The sequence below is a fragment of the Protobothrops mucrosquamatus genome, unplaced genomic scaffold (assembly GCF_001527695.2).
Source record: "Protobothrops mucrosquamatus isolate PMUCROS unplaced genomic scaffold, P.Mucros_1.0 scaffold10, whole genome shotgun sequence".
Taxonomy (NCBI): Eukaryota; Metazoa; Chordata; class Lepidosauria; order Squamata; family Viperidae; genus Protobothrops; species Protobothrops mucrosquamatus.
In genome coordinates, this window is record NW_015386397.1 from 2,418,355 (window position 1) to 2,428,636 (window position 10,282).

Consider the following 10,282-nt stretch of genomic DNA (forward strand, 5'->3'; position numbering starts at 1 on the left):
GCGCAGAGGGCGGCCGGGCAACCAGGAGGCATGAGGACCGGCTCAGCTCAGCTCCCTCTCTCTATTTCTCTCTCCCTCTCAAAGATCCTTAAAATCCTCCCTCGCCATCGGAGGCCACCTTGGCCCTCTGGCGCCCGGCACAGCCCTGGGGCTGGCGGGCAGGAGCAGCTCCTTCCCAGCTCGCCGGGCTCCGGGTCTCAGAAGCGGCTAGGCGGCGGGGAAGAGGGCGAGGCAGCAATGCCCGCATGTGCGTCGGAGGCCAGCCAGCCGGCCCGGGAGGGGAGAAGTGGTGCTTTCCGAGCGGTAGCTGGCGTTCCGGCCGCGCCCCTCTCGTGTGCGACGAATCGGGGAAGGGTTTGGCGGTGAAGGGCTGCGCGGCGTGGAAAGGGGCTCCCGCGACCCCACCGCTGCTATGGCGCTTAGGAGGCTCGAGGGGCCAGCAGGTCCCGGAGGGGCGGCTGGGAGAGGGCAAGAGGTGCCGGGATGAGGATGGAGGGCTCCAAGTTGGCGGGCGCGAGAGGATGGCCAGTGGCTCCGAGCCGCACGGATCCTCCGCGCAGCTTCTGAGGCCCTGGAGGTGACACCGCTTGGCTCTCCGCCAGGCTCTCCGCCAGAGCCTGCCCCCCTCCCCGGGCATTCCAGCCCCGGACCTGCACCGGTCAGCTGGAACATCAGGCAAAGCTTTGGCCGGTGCGGAGGGCAAAGGGGAGGCTGCCGCAGCGCCGAACTCCTGCGCTTGTCAGCTGGGAGGTCTGGCGATGGAGCCGGCTGGTGGAGGGCGATGGAGAGGTGGCGACTCGGCGAGCGGGGTCCTGCCTGCCCACCCGCTCGATTTGTAAAAGAAAAAGTCTTCCGCCCAAGCATAACACCAGCAGTTCTGTGACACGGGGGCTTGAGGTATGGAGGCACGGGACGCGGAGCGGCGCTGTGGGAGGCAGCAGGACAGGGGGGAGGGGTTACCTGCATCCTGCCAGCCGACCTCTGGAAGCCTGCCTGAATGAAGACTTTTAGGGGGTGTGGAAAGGGAGACAGACTGAGGGCTGTATTAAGACCATAAATGGCTGCTTAAGGAGAGTGGAAGGGAGGCGAATTCGGGGTGGAGCAGAAAACGGGGGGGGGGAGGAAGGCATTAGGAAATAAGCACCAAGGTACCTGGTGCCTTGCAAGGGATTCCCGAGTGTTCTGCAATTGTTTTTCCTCTCTCCTCTGTGCGAGAAAAACTTTTGCAGCGTAAATCTCAAATGAGTCCCTGGGGAGGGCTGGGCCTTGCTCTGCACCTGCGCTCTTCACACGCCTCCTGCAGGGCACATTTGGTAAAGTTCCTGCATGCAGGCTGCCGCCAAGCAGAGGGAGTAGCACAGCTAAGGAAAAGGGTAAAAAAAAATGGCTACAGCCTTTCCTCCTCCATGCCGCACAAGCTCTCCTTGCTTCCCGGCCAGTATATGCTCTCCTCCCCTGCACTCAGGCTTCAGCTCCAGGCGGCATTCGCTCCATAAGACGCACAGACATTTTCCCCCATCTTTTGGGGGGGGAAAAGTGCATCTTATAGAGCGAAAAATACGGTACATTTTGTTTGATCCCATAAATCTGCTGGCTCTTGTGCATTGAAAGGACATAACTCAATGATAGAACAAAATCAGCCCAACTCATGGAAAATCTTCAGGTCTCAGTAACCCCAGATAGGACCAAACTTCTGTTCTGAAATCTTAAGACAGCTGTTGCCACTCAACGTTGGCTATTCTATCTTAAATGCATCAATGGTCTTACTTAGTTTAGGCAGCTATTCCTATATGCTTAATCTGTCCCTGAGGCATTGCTGGAGGATCTCTTAAGACTGTCAATGCAGTACTGACTCCATAGCCATGTTCCTTTGCCAGCTGTGGCCCTTTTAGCAGACAGATATGGGATTTTTTTCCTTCCACTTTTGTTCTTGTTCTGTTTTCTTTTAAAAGCTTTTATCTTGCTTCCCTTTTTTCTGGATTATTCTCCCTCTACCCCCACATTTGCTTCTCTAGCTAATTCCATCTCCTATCTAGCTAATTTTGTTTTGTCCTTTTTTTTGGTCCTGCTTGTTAATAATAAAATAGTCTGCTTAAGAGCAAAATGGCACATCCATGAAATCTTGTATGTGGATAAAAAAAATTCAATCCTTGATGATTCAACCCATTCTCTCCAACATATCCTATGTCTAGATTCAATGTCTCTAAAAGTCCAGCTAAATCTTGAGTGGAAGGAAAAAACCCCCAAAAGGTACAGTAGACAATGTTTGAAATATCTCCCTTTTTTGGTAACATACAGTATTTGGAACTACTACCGACATTCATAACAGCTAATAACATATGTTACACTAATCTTTTATATGAAAAAGACTCTACAAACATGAAAATATCATATGCGCACGCACCCACACATATCCTTCTTTCTTCTTCCAATCAACATTATTTTTAATTTAGGCAATTCAGGAATCATAGTTTCAATATGATGTAGTCCATTGTATGCAAATTCTTGTTTTGTTCATGTAATTAATGAGGAATTTGTCTTCAACTTTCATTGCTAGCACATATGTAATAGCCCAGTGGAAATTGTAGAAACTGAAATTAAATCAATATATATATATATGTGTGTGTGTGTGTGTGTGTATATATATATATGTGTTGTGTGTGTATACACACACACACACACACACATTTCAAGGATAATATGCTTTGATATTAAAAAGTTTCAAAGTCATCTCAAGGTACGCTACAAGAAGGACAAGGAATCTATTTTAAGATGCTACAAGATTCTTCACTATTACTGTTTGAAACATGACTATGTTATGGCATACCAGCATTATGGATACCAGTGCTAAATGCTTTAAGCACCTAGGTATCAATGCTAAGTGTCTGCACCTTTTTATATGGCATATATGCATTGACTGGGACCTGTGTGTTGCTGTCATCAGTGTAATTAGATCAGAGTAGTAATCATTTCAAATAAATTATTCTAGTGATAAAAGCTGTGGCCTTGAATATTAGCATTTTAAAAAAAAAATGTAAAGCAGCCTACATACTGGAAAACATGCTGAAATTTTCCTATTTACTATGTATAAAATTTTGGAATTTATAGTTATTTTACTTCCTCAGAAAATTGATTAAAGTTACTATCCTATTGAAAATCATTAGGGTTTAATCCATTATTAACCCAAGTAATTCCCTTTAGTAAGTCCTACACATTTCAGTGAGGCTTATTGTAAGCTAACTGGGTATACATACTCAGTATTTTATGTACTATATTTAGTTGTAGTTCTTACAAATTTTTCTAAGCTAAAACAATATATAGTAATCACCTCTGATATTATAGCAGGAAGATGGTTTGTCTATCATGACACCAGCAAGATTTGAGGTGAAGAATTCTTTATCTATGGGTCATATTACTAAGCCATTATGCACACCAATTCTTACTTTAGATTTATTCTGAAGTTCAAGCTCTCATAACCCACCTATGAAGATGATTACTATTATTATTATTTCACTAATGGGGAACAGCAAATACGATACATATTGCAAGAATGCAATTTCACAGGCTTCCAACTTGCAATTTTTCAAGGCAATTTGTATCTCAGGAATTACGTTGATTCATTTAATTCTCCAGTCTAGGCTTGGCAATGCTTTTAGTTGGTCAATGGATTTCAGCACAAGGTGGAATATGAAAAATATGCTTTAATTCAACCAGTCTTTAATACTTGCATATGCAATTTGATCACATACATATATTCATATATCTGAGCAGCTTAACACAAAAACCACTATTCCTTAGATGAAGTTATTTATTTTGTTAATTTAACTCTATTCCTTTTTTTCTTTGCAAACCTAAAGGTTTTTTTTTACTAGTGAAAAAAATTCTGTTTTAACTAGATGAAACAGGTTGCAACTTCCTACTTCCTTCCCTTGACACTTTAAAATTATAAAAACTCAGCAAGATTGCAATTTCACATGAAGTTATCTTCTGAGTAAACATTGTCAGGATTGCATTTCAAATGTCTATACAATATAACTCATCTTTCTGATTAGAGATATATTTCTGTTAATTTTCAAAAGCAGGGTGTGCAACATCTGTGGGTAAAAGGACTACAACACTCTAACAGAAGTTAACTAATGATCCTGTGAAATCACCAGACAGGACACAATCAACTTTTTCTGAACTTGTTTTGGTTTTAGGAAGGCTTTAAAGGTATGTATGGGAGCAGACCTCTCAAAGGCAAATTGTCTTATTCTCTATTAACCTCTCCCAAATAAAAATTAAGCCATTTTGCCAATGAATTCCTCCAGCCTAATCTTGATTGCTGCAAGTGACCTATAGGACGTCTATCCTTAACCTAAAAAAATAAGCAATTTTTTTCCAAAAATATGTGAAGTTTCTTTTATGCGGATCTATTATGCCTAAAGCATGGGAACATTAGCACATATTCAATAATGGCATAAAATATGAAACATGCAATATCCCAAACAAATCATGATGTTATATTTCTATACCAGGAACTTGTGTTTCTCAGGGTCTGTTGTGATCATACATTCTCATACCTACATTTCCATGTTGGTTGCATAACAGAGTAGTATTATTTTGAGAGTTCATTCTTAATTTTATTTCTGAACAGCAATGGGAAGTCAGCATTCAGCTGTCCCTCAAATTCTTGGACTTGGAACCAATTCATAGTACATACATGCAAAGTCTATATATAATTTTTAGCTTGCTTGCTTTTATTTAAAGTTTATTACTACAAGCTAATTCAGGTCATAAACTGGCCTTATTTCTTGCCTATGCAAAAAGATAACAATATCTTACAGGTAAATCCTGCAAAGGTTTCTATAGATAGCAAAACAGAAAAAATATAGAATAATATATTTAACATATTTGCATGAATACTTTTAGCAACAACAAGATATTTCACCTTTTGCTGAGGCTATTATAGTTGATGCAAACAAGTATAATCTTAAACTTTTTATTGGAAAACAATTAATATAAATTAACATAAAGAAAATAATGTAAATTGTTCCTTTAAGTTTTATGATGCAAACTGCAGACATTTACCATGGAATATTGATGGCATAATCTGAACGGATTAATAAAGGACATATTTATTTTCTGTACAGACCACCACAGATTCTACCAACTTCAATTGAAGCTATACAGGATTACATAAACATCCATCGAAATATTTCATCCCCCTTTTTTTACAGAACCTTGAATATTTATATTCATCTTTAAAATGCGCAGTGGTACTCAACTGGTAAAACATAGCAATCCAGATAGGACATGGATTTTTAAAAAAAACACATACATGAGCAGATAAATAAGAGAATATTTTTTAATATATAAATGTCTTTCTTAGACAAAATTGTCCCTTTAGATCTATCACGATGGGACCCACACTCTTTGAAAATAATGGAAGCCACAGGACAACTTCATTATTCACTAACTTATATAACATGTTATCAACAGGAAGTATCAGTATATAAACAAACACACACATCCTGATTTATTTTAAAAATCCTTTTGTAGGCAACAAGATTTAAAACCATACTTATTTCTAATTTGCTAAAAACATGCTTCTGAAACCATTTCTTTTACTTCAGTTCTTAAAGATTTATTCTGTTTAGGCTAGTTTCTTCCAATCCTCTTATTTGGAATGCTTGCTTGATGGTTGCACTTAATTTCCCCTCCTCTTGTTTTTTTACCCATTCTTATTTGTTCTTCTCCCCCCAACCTCTCTAATTCTATCCACTTCAATCTTTTCAGAGGGAGACAACCCCGCCCCTAACCTCCAAACATTTTTTAACATTCTTGAGTTCTTAAAACATCTCTGAGGTTGTTTTAATTAACTCTTTCCTTCACCAACAGAATTTTGCTGCTTTTTAGAGACAAAATTGCAAATTTTCTCCAACTTTTTTTCTCTTTCAATAAATGTTGAACTGAAAGCACTCCTAACACACAGCCTTCTTTTTCTAAATCTATGCATATTCAAGTTGCAAATTAAAGCACACTTTCTTGGAAAAGTTCTTTTGAATCAATGCAACTTTTTAAAATTTAAGATTGAGTAAAATTATCATAACCTAAAAGTTATTTATAAAAAAGGAAAACATTTACCCTCAAAATGCATTTGTTAGCTAATTATGCTAGATATATGATCTCAAATTTGTTTCTTTTGATGAATGGCATACAAATTTTAAAAATAAATAAAATCAAATTGTACTTTTCAAGAGCCAATTCAATAAAATGAAGAAAGGTTTTTGAAATAACTTTCAATGCTGATGAAGTTAAATTTTAAGATATACCAAATGCTTTTTTTTTTTACAATTTTTGCATCTGATTCCATAAATATTTAAGCTAACCAAAACTATTCTCCTTAGACAAGCTGAATTTCTCATTTTCTAATTCAGCCATCTCTAACCTGTACTTTCTTGACATAGTGAACTAAAACTCCTTGCCTCCATGAATCATATCAGAAGGGGATTCTGGGAACTACAATTCAATGCATCTGGAAACAGTTTGAACAAGGGTCAAGAATGTTAATCATGTTTTTTTAATGAAATAAGCAGAGCGTGATTTATTTTATATTGATAACTTGAAAGATATAGAGAGCTATTCCTATGTATTTCTTTACCTAAATTAGTGGCAATATTTATAAGTTTTGATAAGTGGTGGAAAACATATCTCACTAGATATATTATTATTGAGACTATTCTAAACATTCTGAATTAACTAGTTCCTCCTCTGGTTATCATTCCAAACAGGAAAATCAAGTCCCATGGCAAGTTGAAAAAGACACTCACACATACTTGAAACTCCACCTAGCAATCCAGTAGAATCAGCAATCTATTTTTATAAGAATTAAATATAAATTCTCTTGGAAGAAATCATTATAGAAACTTCATTATATTTGAGCACAGGGTTCAAAATGTATCAAGGAAATCTATAAATATTAGCATATAGTAAATGATATGATCTAAAATTTTGGGCAGATTTTAAAATCTTGAACCCAACCATTGTAATTACTGAGAAGGATGTGTTAATATTAATCTAGGAAAATATCTGATTTTTTTGAAAACTTATCTCTTATATTTATAGGCATTGAAGATAATGCACTAAGTACACAATTCTGCAATTGATTAATTTACATATATTGGTTGATTTCAGCATTATAAAAGAATCAAGAGTAAACTTCCTTTTCTTCCTCCTCCTCCAGCTACCAATCCCCCCACAATATTTAAATTTTTTTCACAGTGGAATTGGCTTCCTGAATATATTTCTGTTAGACCTCCTTTAACACCATACGTACTCTGTATATTAAGCTACAAAGACTGTTTACAAATATTATTGTTCATCCATTATACTAAATCCACACTACTGGTTTAATAAATTAATCAAACACATTTTGGCACTCCTGCAATGTCTCAGAAAACCTGGGTTTTTTTTTTAGTCTTCCAGCAATACATTCTATATAAGGTTTGGAAGTCCAAGAAGTATGAGAATCAGTGTGAACACAAGATCAGGAAATTGTGATGTCAATCATGCACAAAAATAATCTTTTCAATTACATTAACAGGCAGCTATCCTTCCCCCCATTAGATTCTTCCCCAAAAAGAATCACAATTTCTAATATTAATATATTTTGTACATTTTATGTTCACTTTCTAGGATTTATATGACTAAGGAGTAATTGCAACTTTTTTCTGAAGGAAAAAGCTGTTTGTTATAACATACTTAGTGAAAGCTTCCAAAATAAAACTAGATAAGCAATATAATAAACAAAAGATCAAAAACGTATAAAATGCAATAATAACACTACATAAAAACATACACACACAAAAATATGAAGTGTTTTTACAGAAATAAGTAGAAAGCAAGTATTTTTTCATATCCAAAAAATGGGCCAATAAATTTCTAATTTGCTCAATTTTAACAAGAATTTAAAATCAAAAAGGTTGATTTAAAAAAACACACACCATAGCACAAGCAAATCGTATGTTGAAATTGGCATAAGTAACATTGCAATTTAAGCCAAAACACAGATTATGAATAATAATAATAATATCTATCCGTATTTAATTGTTTCTTTAATGCATCCAAAGTAATTTGGGGTGAAAAGAAATAAACAACCAGTTTACCCAAGGCTTTTAAAAGTGTGTTTGTTTTTCAAGTAATTTAGTTCAAGTAAATTCATTCTTCTTGCAACTTAGTTTTGTTTATACCAGCTTAGCATTTTTAACACATTTTATCTTATCTGTCACATTTCAACATAGATAAATTCAAAGAAAACAAATAACTGGATTACCTTTGTTTTTTAGGGACTGAGTGTTCAATCTCAAGTTGTTTCCCATGCAACTCCACTTTGCCTAAAAACACAAGTTTGCTTTTTTTAAAAAATATACTGAAAAAGGAAAAGGTGGATATCAATGGTCATATATAACTCAACTTCTACTCCTTCCCCTACTCTTCATGTTTTAATTCAACGGAGGGGGGGATTCAGGTGCATTTTACCATAAAAATCCCTACCTGACCTTCTTATCTTTCTACTCTTAATTAAATAATAATAATGGATTTCAAATGGAGAATATATGATTAAAAAAATGAAACACATTTTTTCAAGGGCAACAATTTAACTCATTTTCATATACACATTACAAGATCTGGTTCACCAGGGAAAGAAAGAAAAATACCAGGAATGGTAAGGCCTATACCGATGTCCAACTTGCTTGCCTTTCAAGATAATTCATATCATCTTTTCATTTTTTTAAAGAAGATAAATTAAAACATTATGCAGTTGAGAAGAAGGTGACATTAAAAAGGCCCAGAACTCTGATGTGGTATTTGAAATAGGGAACAAAACATCTGGTCTCAGCAAAAGTCAACATTAGGTTGCTCTGCTAGTTCCGTCTGCTTCTCTTGTCTCAAATCTCTAAACAGCATGGCGACCTTCAGGCTAATACACCCATCACATGCCCCAGGAAACCCCTGTTTAAATCAAAATGGCCAAAGTCCAACACCTCCCCTCCTTTTTCCCCACTTCCCACTCTGAAGTACCACACACGCTTAAAATGCAAAAATACAACACTGGATTGCTTGATAAATCCCAAAAGGCATTGAAAGAACGCGGAGTGGGGCAGCTTTGATCCCAAAGAAGATATTAAAGTGATGGAGAGTTTTGTTTATTTGTTAAGAGATGACTAATTTGGGGAGGAAAAATGGGGCGGGGGTTGCTTTCTGAAGGGGAAAAAAATCACCCATTCCCCTACATACAGACAAATGGAATATTAATTCAAGGTTTGCCAAATGAGATTTTGTTTATAGGAAAGGCCTGTTTTATGTAATATGCTAGTAGAAGAATAGGGGTACTTTATTAAGTGAGGAGGACATTTTGGCTGGTTAATAAAAACAAGAGTCCTCTAGAAAGCCTATGGAAGTTGATAAGAAATTGTAGGCCCAACAAGTTAAAACACTCGCCACCTCGTTCAATACTCGAGAAGAAAAGTGGGAGGGGGAAATCGAAAGATTGACCCCCTCCCAGTGGTTGAAGGGAAAATACGAAACGAAAGTAACTTTCATTGATGACTACAGAGAGCTAAAGAAAGAAAGGGCGGAAGCACGAGTACGAGCAAAGTGTGGCTGCCTGGTCGCATCTTTGTACACCACGTTTTACGAGTCTTTGCACACACATAAAAAACCGGCCCGCTAGTATTTGCGGTTCTGAGTGATAGTATGCGTTTTATAAAATTATGCTGGTTTGCTTTTTTTTTTTTTTTTTTGTAAAGCAATTGTTCATTCCAAAATCCCAAAGGCTTCCAGAGGAAAAGGGAAAAAAAGAGATGAAAAAGATAGAACGAGCGAGCGATAAATCCATTGGCTTACCAGAAAAAGTTTCGATGGCTTTCATAGCCCATTGCTCATCTGGGCAGTCGACAAAGGCGTAGCCAGACTTCACCAAGAACTGGCCTGAGAAGGATATTTTGTGGTCGTTGAAGACTTTCTCCAGATCCGCCGGAGTCACATTCTCGTTGAGGTTTCCAATATACAGCTTGTTCATGGCTGATGCGTTTTGCACAAAATGCTGGGTAGGTCCAAAACGGGAGTGAGTCACGGGAGGTGGGAGGGAAGGAAGAAAATAACTCACATACACCGGGTGGGGAGAGAGGAAGACGAGTAGGCTTTCCGAAACTTTTAACAATTGCTTTATATTTTAAAAGTTTCTTATTCTATGTTGGGAGCCTAGCAAAGTAAGAAAAACCGGCTATTTTGGCTGTGG

General features: G+C 37.6%; 1 protein-coding gene across 2 annotated transcripts in view; it reads right to left on the reverse strand.

Annotated features, from left to right (window-relative positions):
- Positions 1–10,063, reverse strand: part of IGF2BP1 (insulin like growth factor 2 mRNA binding protein 1) — a 61,517-nt gene extending 51,454 nt beyond the window's left edge. For both annotated transcript variants that reach the window (XM_015810477.1, XM_015810476.1), the window contains exons 1-2: positions 9,889–10,063; positions 8,315–8,375 (exon numbers count right to left, since the gene is read on the reverse strand). In XM_015810477.1, the coding sequence (XP_015665963.1) occupies positions 8,315–8,375; positions 9,889–10,063 (236 nt within the window). The remainder of the gene's footprint in view (positions 1–8,314; positions 8,376–9,888) is intronic.
- Positions 10,064–10,282: the final 219 nt, after the last annotated feature.